We start from the raw sequence: 14,346 nt of genomic DNA on the forward strand, positions 1-14,346 counted from the left end.
AGGTAGAAAAATTAATTTTATTTTCTGTTTTGTGATTATAACATGTCAGATTTGAAATGTGTATCCTGCCAGAGCTGGTGTTAGACTGCAAACGTGAGCTAGGATTTAACAGAAAGAGGAAAAGTCCTTTTTGTTTCTTTATTTTATTTACACCACAGCGCCAGTGTGGTTAGGAGAAGCCAAAGGGGGTGATAAAGCTATAAAACCCACCAGGAGTTTTGAAAAAAATCACCCAACTGGGCAGGAAAATCGAATTGAAAAACCAATTCAATAGGGCTGAATCGAATCAAAATTTTTTTTTTCCTGTATCTGGCAGCATTAGTTTGCGCTACTGTCTTAGACTTTAGGACCTGGGATTGGGGAGAGATGGCATCCTCAGTACTTTATAATGCAAGTGAAACGAGGATTTGGTCAGACTTTTGAAGGGTCTGCAGAAAAAAAATATTATATAGGCCGGGGACATGAGACAGCAGGAAATGGGAACTTTTCTTCCTTCTATTTTTGTGAATGGAAAGGCTGAGGATGTCAGAGAGGTCAGTTAAAATATGTGCTTTATAAGAAAATATAATAATGTGTTTTATAAAGTTTATAGCATAGCTGGCCTACCCAGTGAGGTGTTCCTAGTGGTGATGGTGGCAGCGTGTCAATGTGTTGAGAGGAAGAGGTGGTCTGGGAAATTCTGCTGAGCAAACTCCGGGCCCATTTCCACCCCCCAGTTAGTCCACTCCACTCAACTGATTCACACACTGAGTGGGTCTTTGGGTGTTGTTTTGGGATCTCTTCCAGTGGTTTATCTCCTTCTGGTCCAAGGAAGGAAACTTTGTTATCCTTAGCATTGACCTACAGAATATGTTTGTAACAGCGCTGCTTGTGTGGCATTAGGCTATGTAGTGATCGAAAGAAAAAAACAGACCTTTGCACATTTTTGCACTATATGGTGGGTGTATGAGGAGATTCACATTTCCTGCACAGCTAAGTCCATGTGAAGTTACCTTGTGCTGTATTTGACATCTAGCAAGGTCTCTGTTTGAAAGGAAAGATCTAAACTTAAAAATGAAGTGGCCAGAAGTTATGGTAAAAGCAGATAGTGTAGCTGGTTTTAAGAAAGATTTGGACAAATTCCTGGAGGAAAAGTCCATAATCTGTTATTAAGACATGGGGGAAGTCTCTGCTTGCCCTGGATCGGTAGCATGGAATGTTGCTACTCTTTGGGTTTTGACCAGGTATTAGTGTCCTGGATTGGCTACCATGAGAATGGGCTACTGGGCATGATGGACCATTGGTCTGACCCAGTTAGGCTATTCTTATGTTATGTTCTCATCTGTAGGGGCCTTTGTTTTCACTTCTTATTTTAATGTATTTTTTTTCTGGGAACTTATCAGTGTTTTTTATAATGGGAACAAAAATGGAAGAGAATTAATGTGTGTGGAATGGGGGGTAACTAATTTCTTCAGCTAAATAATTCAATCCACTTCAAACAGACATAGGAGAACTTGTGCACCATTCACACACCCTCCAACCAAAAACGTCAAAAGAAAAAAACTGTTCGACAACCTCCTAGCCATTCGAGCTGCAACACTCGACCCCCAACTCTACAACCAATTGATATCAACCACAGACTGCAAAACCTTCAAAAAGAAATAAAAACCCTTCTATTCAAAAAACACATAAAACCGAACTAACACAATCAGAACTGTCCCAAGCATCACCTGCAACTACTCCATATGTACTTCTAATGTCATGACAATTTAGACATAATTTATGTTATGTTATGTTTGGAATAATGGTTACATATATGAGGTTCAATAAAAGAAAATTTTCACTGCCTGTTTCTATTCTGACCATTTATTCCATTTCATGGTTATTGCAAAAAAAAAAAAAAAAAAAAAAAATTTTTACATGGGGGGGGGGGGGGGAGTGGTGTCAAAAAATGGGCCCCAGGTGCCACATACCCTAAGTACGCCACTGCCTTTCCAAATAATGGAGTAAGACTCTCCGGACATCCAGTTTGTGTAAGATCTGATCAATTTGTGTAAGATCAGTAGAAAGGAAGGTACAGTACAGAGAACAACACTTGCTTCTGTAATTCGGAGAAAAGATTCCCTGCACGAAAAAGCCTGAAGATACGATATACGCCATGCTGAAACAATGGCGACCAGAAAGACTGTCTTGATCGTGAGATCCAGAAGAGAAGCATCCTTCAGTGGTTCGAATGAGGCCTCTCCAAGGCCCTTCAAATTAGACTCTGCAAATTCATCAGTTTAAGGGCTGGGGAGTCCATCCCAAATGATTTTTAGACAAATGGAGGTGTATTGAGGCAGAAATAAAACTTTGGAGAATATGGTGAAAGCAGTTAGCTTAGCAGCATTTAAAAAAGGTTTGGATAATTTCCTAAAAGAGAAGTCCATAAGCCATTATTAAGATGGCTTGAGGAAATCCCCTGCTTATCCCTATGATAAGTAGCATAAAATCTGATTTTCTCCTTGGGAACTTGCAAGGTACTTGTGACCTGGGTTGGCCACTGTTGGAATACACAATACTGGGCTTGATGAACCTTCAGTTTGTCCCATAATAGCAATTCTTATGTTCTTATGTCTCTGACAACCAGAGCTGTCATTGGATAAAATGGCTCCCAGAAAAAGGTTGTTCATCTTTCCTTCTAAGTCTATGTGTTTAGACATTGACTCAAAAGGACAGTGAATTAGGACAAGTGCAACAGTATTAAGCACCCTAGGTTAGCTTCCAATCTTATTCCCTCAATTAAATTTCAAGCCCCTAGACTCCACCTGAGATTTTAATAAGATTCAACAACTATGATGAACTTAACCTTGCCTCTTCCAGAATTATCTGACTGCATGAATTTTTGAAAATCAAGTTTCAAGTTTATTTAAGGTTTTGATATACCACTCATTATAAAACCTTCAATGCAGGTAAAAGTATGCATTGATGTTTATGTGACAGTCAGTATGTTGATTGCAACAGCTATTTGCCACCCCACTAGAAGCTGCTGTCATAGGTCACTGCCTAGGCTTTCTAATGATTGAGCCGACCCCAGTGTAGTGCCCTTCTTGTCCATCCCTTGCAACAGCCCTGCTACCAGCTCAGCTATGCCTACCAATCTTTCCTTAGTGACCTATTATTAAAGAATGATTGTCTCTCTTGGAATTACAAATTTGAATGAGCTTTTCATTCTTATTTATTCAATGATACAACCAGAATCCTATAGGTAGAGACAGGCAGGAAAGAGACATTTACAATCACTAAAGCAGTAAGGAATCATCAAGTGACAAAAGGAAAGAAGACACGGCACTGATACAACAAGTTAGATGCCTTGGATTTCATAGTGTCATCGCACAGATTCTTTGAATACTCTAATAGTGCAGCGAACTGATGATTTGCAGTGATGGTGTATGAAAGTCTGGCACCAAAGAATCCTGGGTGCCCCAGGATGATGTCAATAGCTGATCTTGTAACTTGAAATCAGACATCAAACTGGGCCGTAGGCTCAAGCTTGGCATCAGATGGGGTCCCTTGTTCAAAGAAATCAGATGGGGTCGCATGCCCAAGGATGGTGTTAGGGTGGGCCATTTGGCCAAAGCTGGAATCGTAGGGGGCTGTGTGACCAATTCTGGAATTATAGGCCGAGTATTCAAGGCTGAAATTAGAGAGGTCCTTTTGTTCAAAGGTGGCATCAGACTAAGGTTTTTGCCTAAGGCTGGTAGCAAAGGAGGCCTTAAATCTACGGATGGCGTCAGATGAGACTGTGCATCCAAGGCTGGAATCGAAGAGCTCCGTGTGCCCAAGGCTGGAGTCAGAGAAGGACAATTAGCCTGTTTGTCCAAAGGTAGAGTCAGATGACAGTGTTTGCTTAAGGCTGGCAATGAAGGTTTCATTTCTATGGGCATCAGTATACGAGGTCGTGCATCTAGAGGTGGTGATAGATGGGGATGTCTGCCCAAGGCTCTAATCAGACGAGGCCGAGCATTTATGGGTGGTGATAGACGGGGATGTATGCCCAAGGCTTCAATCAGACGAGGTCGTGCATCTAAGGGTGGTGACAAATGGGGCCGTGTATTTATGGGTGGTGACAGACGGAGATGTGCACCCAAGGCCCCAATCAAACGAGGCCGCGCCTCTATGGGTGGTATCAGTTGGTGCTTTAAGCCTAGTGCTGGTATCAGAGGGACCTTTGGAGCCATGGCTGGAATGATGGAAGGCCGCTTATCCAAGGCTGGTATTGAAGGAGAACGTTTGTCAAGTAGAGTTAGTTTATTTGGGGTCTGTGTGCACACAGCAAGCTTAACTGGGGACCATGAGTCTAAGGCCACCATTAACTGGGCCCGGGCCCTTGCCCTTGAATCTGCTGGTAAATGAGAGCACAGATTCCATGCTAGCATCAGCTCAGGATACATGCTTGCAACTGGCCTTGTGGGGTCTGCTTGCCCAGTTGTGAGTTGGGATTGTCTCCAAGAGCCCAAAGACAGTACCTCAGTTTTACGTTACTCCTCTTCGTGTGTGTATCTGTGGGAATACAGAAAAAGAATTAGAAATGTAGTTTTACAATGTGTAACCAACTCAGTCACGAAATTCTGGAACCTCTGGCACTTGATATTAATAGGATTAACAACATAGGTCTTCATGATCTTTAATTTTCACAAAACATGAAAAAGAGATTATGTACTTACCCTGGTAAGCTCTTTTCCAGTAGATAGGTAAGACATTCTAGGGCGGCAGATAGTGGTGTCCCCATAGCCGCATGCTATCTGCAGAAGGAATCCACTCTAGATTTTTTTCTGTGTGCCTCTGCTATACTTCACTATGCTCTCTAGCTCCACCTACAGTACCCAAGCACTAAGAGCCACCAAATCAACATGACGTAGGGTCACCCATGGCAATCAAGTTCAGCAACAAACTTTCTGCTCAAGAATGAAGATTAGAACATCAACTGCAAACAGCCAACAAAGGCTTCAAAGGAGCTCAGAAACTACTTCCGCAGAAAAAGTAACATATATAGAGTATTCTTCCTAGTCCCCAAGGGCTGACAGGCATCCAAGACACAACTTGGAGAAGCATAAACAGGCTGAGACAGTAGGCAGGAACAGGAAGGACAGGCAGGAAGCTAGAATGTCTCACCTATCTACTGGAAAAGTGCTTACCAGGGTAAGTACATATAACCTAGTTTTCCGGTGCAATAGGTGAGACATTCTAGACAGATGGGACGTACAAAAGTAATCTCCCAAAAGTTAGGGTGGGCTTCCTGTTCCAGTCCGTAAGACCGTAAAACTTGGCAAACGTTGCCACATTGCCACCCTGTAGATCTCCTCAGGGGGGACAGCTCTAGCTTTGGCCCATGAAGAAGCCACACTTCTGGTAGAATGCACCATGACGGAAAAAGAAGACTGTTTCCAGGAAAGAATATAGGCTGACAAAATGGTCCTATGGATCTATCTGGAAATCATGGACTTGGGAACAGGAGCGCCCCACTTAACAGAATGAGTCAGCACAAACAGATGGTCAGCGAGACAAAATTTCTTAGTGACCTCCAGGTTACAAAAAAGCACTCTGTGCACATCCAGTTTCTTCAAAAGGCAATCTTGCGTCTTAGAACCAGTAGGCTGAAAAGCAGGCAAACGTACTTCCTGATTAACATGGAAAGCCAAAACCACTTTTGGCAGAAAAGAGGGAACTGTATGCAGGGAAATCCAAGCTCTGAGAAGTGGAGGAATGGTTCCCTACAAGAGAGAGCCTGGAGTCCCAAGACCCGCCACACTGAAGTAACAGCAACCAGAAACACCCTCTTGATCATCAAGTCTAAGAGGAAAGCATCCTGAAGGGGTTCAAAGGGAGACCTGATAAGGCCAGTCAGCACCAGGTTGAGGTTCCAGGTTGACTGGCGGTCAGATGCGAAGAGCCCCTTTAAAAAATCTGGTGACATCAGGATAAGATGCCAAAGAGGAATGATGATCCCGGGCTCTAAAACAAGAGAACTCGGCTACCTGGACTCGAAGGGATGCTATAGTGAGTGATACGTCCAGCTTGCAGAAAGGCAAGAATCACCGAGATCGGAGCCGAATATGGGTCCGCCTGGTCCTGAGCACACCAATGTTGAAAAGCCTTCCACAATTTAGTGTAAGCAGAAACTGTGGACGACTCTTAGACTGGAGAAGAGTGTCAACAACAAAAACAGAATAGCCTTTGTGTTCTAAGGCTGTGTACTCAAGAGCATTACATAATGGACTCTGCGAAAGCAAGTCTGAATAGGCGCTCAGCTGAAGGCTGTGACCCTTGTCAAGACACATCAGATTTGTGTGCTACGGTTTATGAGACCAATCTGGAGCCACCAGAATGACTTGGCCCGGATGGACAGCAATCCGCCGAATGATTCAGCCTATCATGGGCCACGAAGGAAAGACATAAAGGAGAATCTCCTGAGGCCACGGCTGCACTAGAGCGTCGAGACCCTTGCTTCTGGGCTCAGATCTGTGACTGAAGAAATGATCCGCTTTCTTGCTCTTTGCTGTGGACATGAGGTTGAAGCAGGGCCAACACCAGCACTGCACTTGCCCGGATCCAAAGTCTGTCTACTGAGAAAGTTGGTTTGAACATTGTCAACTCCCATTACATGTGCTGCTGATAGCGCTTGGAGGTGACATTCCGCCCACAGAAATGCTTTTTAATACTTTGAATAAATTGGAAACCGCTTTGCCTATACTTGGTATACATATCACTTACTATCTGGGAAAAAATACTATGGGGGTAGGAAGGGGGTCATATATAAAAATGATAAAAAATGACAAATATTAGTGTCTATTCCATAGTTTTAGGCCTCGCTGAGATGAGGTTCCAGCATAACTCTGAAACGCATGCAGAAATTTCAACCAAACATGGTATACATATGACTAACTATCTTGTAAAAAATACTGTGGGTTAGTGCTGCCCGATTCAGGGCAAAAAAAATTTGATTTGATTCGATTCGATTCAGCCTATTGAATCAATTTTTCAATTCAATTCAATTAGATTCGATTTTCCTGCCCAAGTGGATGTTTTTTTTCAAATATCCTGGTGGGTTTATTTTATAGCCTCTTCACCCACTTTGCCCTCTCCTACCCACACTTGCGCAGTGGTGTAAACAAAATAAACATCAAAAAACACTTTTCCTCTCTCTCTTAAATCCTAGCTCACATTCGTGGTCTAACACCATAAAAAAGAAAATAAAATTATTTTTTCTATCTTTTGTTGTCTGATCATTATTCAGATCTTATCAGTCCCAGGCTCCGGTTGTCTTCTGATAACTTGCTTGCCAGGGTCTCCTTCTTTCTTCTTTCTCCGTGCTAACCATCTATCTTCTGTCTCTGTCTTCCCCTTCTGTTTCCCTTCCCTCCCCCGGAGGTCTGGTATCTTTCCTTTTTTTTTGTCTCCACCCACAGATCCATCTTTTCTGAATTACCCTTTCATCCTTCATTTCTCTCTCCTTTCCCACCACCCCAGGGTCCACCATCTCTCACTTTCTTTTCCCAACTATCCTCCTATCCAGTATCTCTATCCCCCCTCCACACCATCCCTTGTGTCCAACTTCTCTCCCTTTTTGTTCCTTCCCTCCCTAAATCCCATTGTCCACCATCTATCTCCCTCTCATGTTTTAGATCCTTATTTGTTCTATCCTTCCCCCCACTTCCTCTCTCCATGATCTCCCCCAAGTCCATCTCTCCCATCCCCCAAGTTTATTTCTCCCATCTATCTTCTCCCCATCTCTCCTCCAGTCCACCAACTCCCCATCTCACCTCTCCCTCCATCTACCTTTTTTTATGGCACTCCTAAGCCCTCACCACCACCACACCCCCGCACCTTTCCCAAAGAGAGTCCGGAAGAGATCTGCCGGTGGCGGTAGCAATCCACTCCTGCTACTACTCCTAGTGTCTTCTCTCCACTGTGGCCTGCCCTCAGTGAAAACTTCCTGTTTCCGCTTGGGTGGCCAAATGGAGAGAAGACGCCCAGAGTAGCAGCAGGATAGTGAATTGAATTCACTACTGCCGCTTTTGCCTGGACAGGGAGGAGAGGAGAAAGTCTTGCTTGCAGGAAGGAGAGAGTCATGCTGCCCCGATCTGCACCAGAGATCCGTTCAGGCTTCCCCTCTGCCACCGGAGTCCTTGCTTCAATGTAACTTCCGGTTTTGGAAAACCGGAAGTTACATCAGAAACAAGGACTCCGGTGCCAGAGGGGAAGCCCGAATGAGTCTCTGGTGCAGATAGGGGCAGCAAGGCTCTCTCCTTCCCGCAAGCAAGGCTCTCTCTTCTCCTCCCTGGTCAGACAAAAGCGGCGGTAGCAACGGGACCAACGAATCGGTAAGTCCGATTTTCTTTAATAGTAAACCGATTCGAATCGATTCACCAAAAATGGATCTGAGAATTGATTTGAATCACGAATCAGGCAGCACTACTGTGGGGGTGGGAAGGGGATGACATATAAAAATTATCGAAAACGACAGTTGATTGGAATAAATAACTATCCGGGCAACGCTGGGTAATCAGCTAGTAAAATAGAAACATAGTAACATAGTAGATGACGGCAGATAAAGACCTGAATGGTCCATCTAGTTTGCCCAACCTGATTCAATCTAAAAATTTGTTGGGGTTTATTTATTTTTTCTTCTTCTTAGCTATTTCTGGGCAAGAATCCAAAGCTCTGCCCAGTACTGTTCTTAGGTTCCAACTACTGAAGTCTTCATCAAAGCTCACTCCAGTCCAGCTACACCCTCTCAGCCATTGAAGTCATCCCCAGCCCTTCCTCCACCAAGAGCTTCCAGTCTTTCCTCATACGTCTTTAATAATAAAGAAGGGAGAGCAGAATAACACACTCCTGCTGGCATGTGTGCAAAAGGAAAAAAAAAACTGTAGGTGTAGCTAGAGAGCACAGTGAAGTACAGCAGAGGCACAGAGAAAAAATTTTGAGTGGATTCCTTCTGCAGATGGCATGCGGGCATGGGGCCACTTCCATCTGTCTAGAATGTCTCGCCTATTGCACTGGAAAAAGACAGTATGATAAAGAGCTTACATAATGCCCATCTCATCTCTGTCCATTCACCTATCCACCATAGTACCACAGAACGCATATAAACTCTACCTATCTTCACTTTTTCATAATTAAGGATGTTTTTGGCATATCCCCTACTTTCATGAATTTTTGTTTTTTGCCTCTACCACCAACCTTAGGATGCCGTTTCATATAGCCACCATGCTTTTCTTGAAAAAATAACTCCCAAGCTTTTCTCTTTTAATCTCACACTATGACTCCCTGTTCTAGAATTTAATTTTCAATGAAAGGCAGAAGTGGCGTCACCAAGTTATTGGCAGCTTAAGCCTAAAGCTCCATCCCTAGCCAGCACAATACCCCAATTATTATTTGATATATTGAGCAACTACTGTTTATGCTATGTGAGGATGTTTTTGTATGAATGGAGAGAACAGACTGTAGTATGTGAATTGGGTGACTCTTCAGTGGCTGTGTGTGATTGGGATTCTGATAGGAGTTCAACGACTAGAGTAAATGTGGGGAGGTGGATGTTTGGGGAGGGTTATGCTGTGAGTGAGAAAGAGGAAGGGGAAGGTGTGTGACATGGAGCAATTTATGGGAGACTGTGTGTTGATGATCGAGCTTTATAGACAAAGGAGCATTTGGGGGAAGGTGTGGGTAGAAGTCAGATGGGCTGGGAGAGAACTTTGCCAGTGTATGATTGCTCATGGAGTAACCTTACTTCCCAAATGTCATCTTAGGGAGTGAGGTTGGACTGGAGAAACATCTGACTTGGATACTGGAGAAAGTGCCGACACTGAGTGCTCTAGCAGGCAGCAAGGTGGACATTCTCCTGAACAGCTGGGGGTCCTTCCTCAGCGAAAAAAAGACATGCAGCTCTGTGGCCAAATGGGTGTACCCTAAGGGGCATTCCAGACCCCTTGGGAGCCCTTTGGAGGTTGTGGAGATCAGTGAAGTAAATACAGGTCAGAATTAATTTTCTTTTCCCCTTTTTTAGGTAGGATAGCAGTCTAACCATGGGTAAACGTAAAGGATCAGTAAAACTTAAAGTTTCTACTCCAAAAGTTGGTATAGTTGTTATACCAGATCCCATGGACAGGCATGTAATCCCAGTAAATATGGGGAATATAGATAGATCACAGGTGCTCATTTCATCAGAAGTCTCATTAAGTCCTCCAACTAGAATGCCATCCCCTCCTATAATTTCTCCAGAGGTTTCCCAGGCTTTGCAAGGTGATCTTCCTAGTCATGTTATTCAATCTCAAATAGTTCAATTTTGAAAATCCCTGAAAGAGTACATATTGTTGTGACTGAGAATAAATCACCTAATATAGAGCCAACCAAGGAGATATCTTTACAATATATTTGGAAATTAAATTGATCAATGGAGGGTATGCTTAGAACTGTAATATCTCAGACAGCTACTTTCTCTAAGCAAGTATGGGAACAATTTGAAAATGTGGACTCAAATTTAATGTTACTTGATAAACATGTCTCAGTTATGGAGACCCAGGTTACTATTATGAGAGCTACTTCCATCTCAGCAATTAAAGATTTTCAATCTATACATTTTAAAATGGAAATGATGGAAAATGTTTGCAGATCTAAGAATCATCGCCTCCTTAATTTTCCCTCTATTTACTTATTATCTTCAGAAATATTATTTAGAAAGTATTTAAATGTGTTTATGTGCTTCTATTGTTAACTTTAAAAATGCAATAAAACCTATTTTTAAAAAAAGTATTTAAAGGAAGTATTGGGATTGGTAAATTCTGATGAGATTCAACTGAGTAATTGTTACTGTTTACCAATTAGATAGAAGATAATTGATAATTAGCAAAATATGGATCAATTGATGTCTACAGAAGTAGATCTAAAAGAGTTTTTGGAAGACTCCCAGGAAAATATTACAACTAGATCTACTGTATTAGTTATATTTGCCCATGAAAAAGATAGATCATTGGTAATGAAAACCTATTTCCAAAAAAAAGATGTTGATTTCTGCGGGGGAAAAATAAATATCTTCCCGGATGTTTCCAGAGCCACTCAGTTAAGACGGAAAGCATTTTTGACTATAAAACCTTGAATGCTAGCTCTGAGAGCTACTTTTTTCCCTACAAATGTCTCATTAGTTTTCAAGAGAAGGAATATGTTTTGGGGGATTCATTGTAGTTACATGAATTTATCACTAGTCATGAGATAAAGACCTCAGCTAATTTGGAGTGAAAAATATTATTGATCACATGCAGAAGACAAGATTTTGTCTAGGTTTCTTTATTTTTTTTTTTTAATTGAGGCAAGATTTCTCTCTCAAGATGTGAGCTAGCAGGCATTGCTATCTATTGATATAAGAATGTTAATATATTTGTTTCTTTGAATTGTCTGTCCTATGTGTAAATAGAAATGTTATAAAACTGTAAAAAATAAAAAAAAATAAGTGAAATGGGCTGAGGGGGATGATCACTTCCTTAAAATATGGTGGGAGATTGTGGTGGTCCCACTGTGAATGGTTGTTGGGGTGGAGGGGAAGGGGATGGGGAAAACTGTTTGGGATACAGAGATATTGGGGAGGGTGGGGTGGGGAGATTGGGGAAGAACACTTTGAATCAACCTTGGATGTATTTATAATGGCTGGGGGGGGGAGATTTCAACTAGGAACCTATTATGTGAGAGGTCTTCATTCCCCTAATAAAAGGAGAGAATTATTTAGGGAACTGGGGCCACTGCAGGTATCTATGTTTTGTATAAGAGATTCACCTGATTCAAGCCCATGAAAAATATGTGAGGGACTCTTGCTTTTCAGAAATTTATTGGGATTCTAAAAACGCTAGCGCACCTTAGTAAAAAGGAGCCCCAAGTATTTGCATCACCCCCTCCCCCAAAGAGGTAACCAGTTTTCATCCACTGATCCTCAGCTCTAACCAGCATCCCCGATGCTCTTATGGGATTATGAACACGGTGCAGCAATGAGCAAGAATGATTGGTCCTGATCCTGCTAGAATACCAGGACTGGCTACATCTTCTGATAGGGAGGTAATGCTGACACCTGGAGGAAGAGGTGGCATAGAGGAATGATGATGACGAGACGGTCAGGGTTGTTCAGGTGATCAGGTAGGTGGGTCAGGTTGTTATCAGAAATGTTGGGGTGGTTTGATTGTCCTATAAGTGTGAAATGAGATGGGAAATATAATTTCAAACTAATGCAAATCCTTAATCAATATCATTTTTAACGAAGGGGGAAGAATTACACCCCTTCCACATCTCATTTGGATTTGCCTAGAGGGTAGCCTTGGAACCTGTGAGGGAATCAAGCTCATAATAAGAAATAGGAACAATTTTGATAACAGCTTTATTCCCAAGAGCTTGGCTTGACAGGTCTGATATCATCCCAAGGACAGTGTGGAAAAATGAAAAATACACAAAAGAAATGATATCAAGAAGAAAATGGGGAAACTGGAATATATCGTAACTTGTTTAGACAGATAAGCATGGGACATGAACATAAATAGTAGTGATATGATTAAACTGGCAACTGGGTGTGCCTGACAGGTTGCAACTATAGTAATATAATTAAGCCTAGGCTTAATAAGGAATGTTCAGTGAAACTTTTCACAAGCAGATGAGTGCTTATTATGAAGAATTATATTTTTCAAAAAGACATTTGTGGACCTGTGTTGATTGTGGTGCTGTAAATTCCACTGTGAAGTTCTAGGTGATGGGACTTAATATACCACTTTTTCTCTGTGGTTAAAATGAAAGCAGTTTACATATTTTATACAGGAACTTTGTACCTGGGTCAGTGAAGTGTTAAGTGACTTGCTGCAGTAGGAATTGAACTCAGAACCTCAGGGTTCTGAGGCAGCTGCTGTAACCACTAGGCCACTCTGTGTGAGTGGCACCGCTGAGGTCTGAAGAAAGTTCAATTGAAAAAAAAATTCTTTATTAATGGTATATGGCAGTGGTCCCCAACCTTTTTGACACCAAGGACCGCTTTTATAGAAGCAAATTTTTCCAGGGACCGGGGGGGGGGGGATTCGGGGCAGGTTCGTAGGGCAGTTTTATACACAATATACATTACATTTCTAGGGAAAAAAAAAGAAATAGAAATTTCAACCTTTCTTGTTTCTGCTTTCCTCATCTTGTCATTCTCTTCCTTCCATCCACTGTCTGCCTTCTCTCTGCCTCTTCCATATGGCATCTGCTTTATTTCTATGCCTCTACCAGAAACTGTCTCTCCACCCCCACCCCCTAATTTGTCTGGCACCTATCTTCTTCCCTCCGCTCCCCCATGGCATGACATATCTGTCTTCTTCCCTTCCATCTCTCTTCTCCTTTCCTCCAGATCTAGTATCTGTCTCCTCCCCCTCTCCCAATGTTCCGGTATCTCTCTATCCTCTCCCTTTTCTTTTCTGCTCTTCCTTCTCAATTTGTTTTCTATCTCTTATTTACTTTCCAGTCCTCAATTTCCCTTTCATTGTGTCTACCTATAGCTTGCCACCTCTTTCCCTCACCCATTCCAGTATCTCACTAAATCTATCCTCTTCCCCCAATCTAGCATGCGCTCTTTCTTTATCCCCTCCTTCCATTCAGTATGTGCTCGCTTTCTCCTCTCAACTTCCTTTCAGAGTCTGCTCTCCTCTCTATCCTCTCCCATCCAGTGTCTGTTCGCCTCTCTCTCTCCCCTCCCATCCAGCGTCTGCTCCCCTTTTTCTCCTCCCCACTTCCTTCTAGCATCTGCTCTATCTCTCTTTACTTTCAGCATCTGTTCCCTTCTCTCCCCTCCCAACCAGTGTCTGCTCCCCTTTCTCTCCTCCCCAATTCCTTCTAGCATCTGCTCCCTCTCTCTCCACTTTCAGCATGTGTTCCCCTCTCTCCCCTTCCAACCAGCATCTTCTCCTCTCCCCACTTCCATCCAGCATCTGCACCTCCTCTCTCTACTTCTCTTCAGCATCTGCTCTCCTCTCTCTTCCTTTCAGCATCTGTTACCCTTCCTCCTCTCCCTCCATTTCCTTTCACTGCCATTGAACCTCTTCCCCTTGTCGGGCTACCTTTCTTCCTTCCCCTCACCTTTGTGTGTGCTCTTCAGAGTTTTATGTTTCTGAGTGTCCGGATGCAGCAACATTCTCACAAGTCTTGCATGACTGCCCTAAAGCTTCTCCTCTGAAGCAAGCCACCCAGGCAGAAACTTGAAGTGTGTCAGAGGAGAAACTTTGGGGCAGTCGCACGAGACTTGTGAGAATGTTGCCACGTCCGGACACTCAGAAACAGAAAACTCTGAAGAGCACCTGCGAAGTTGAGGGGAAGGGAGGGAGATGG

General features: G+C 42.8%; 1 protein-coding gene across 2 annotated transcripts in view; it reads left to right on the plus strand.

Moving 5' to 3' along the window:
* DSCAML1 (DS cell adhesion molecule like 1) overlaps window positions 1-14,346 on the plus strand; it is a 361,981-nt gene that overhangs the window by 184,006 nt on the left and 163,629 nt on the right. The window contains exon 4 of one of the 2 annotated variants that reach the window (XM_033919234.1): window positions 9,771-9,995. The exons of the other annotated variant lie outside the window; for it this stretch is intronic. Within the exon in view, the coding sequence (XP_033775125.1) occupies window positions 9,771-9,995 (225 nt within the window). The remainder of the gene's footprint in view (window positions 1-9,770; window positions 9,996-14,346) is intronic. 2 annotated transcript variants of the gene reach the window in all.

The sequence above is a fragment of the Geotrypetes seraphini genome, chromosome 13 (genome assembly GCF_902459505.1).
Source record: "Geotrypetes seraphini chromosome 13, aGeoSer1.1, whole genome shotgun sequence".
Lineage (NCBI taxonomy): Eukaryota > Metazoa > Chordata > Amphibia > Gymnophiona > Dermophiidae > Geotrypetes > Geotrypetes seraphini.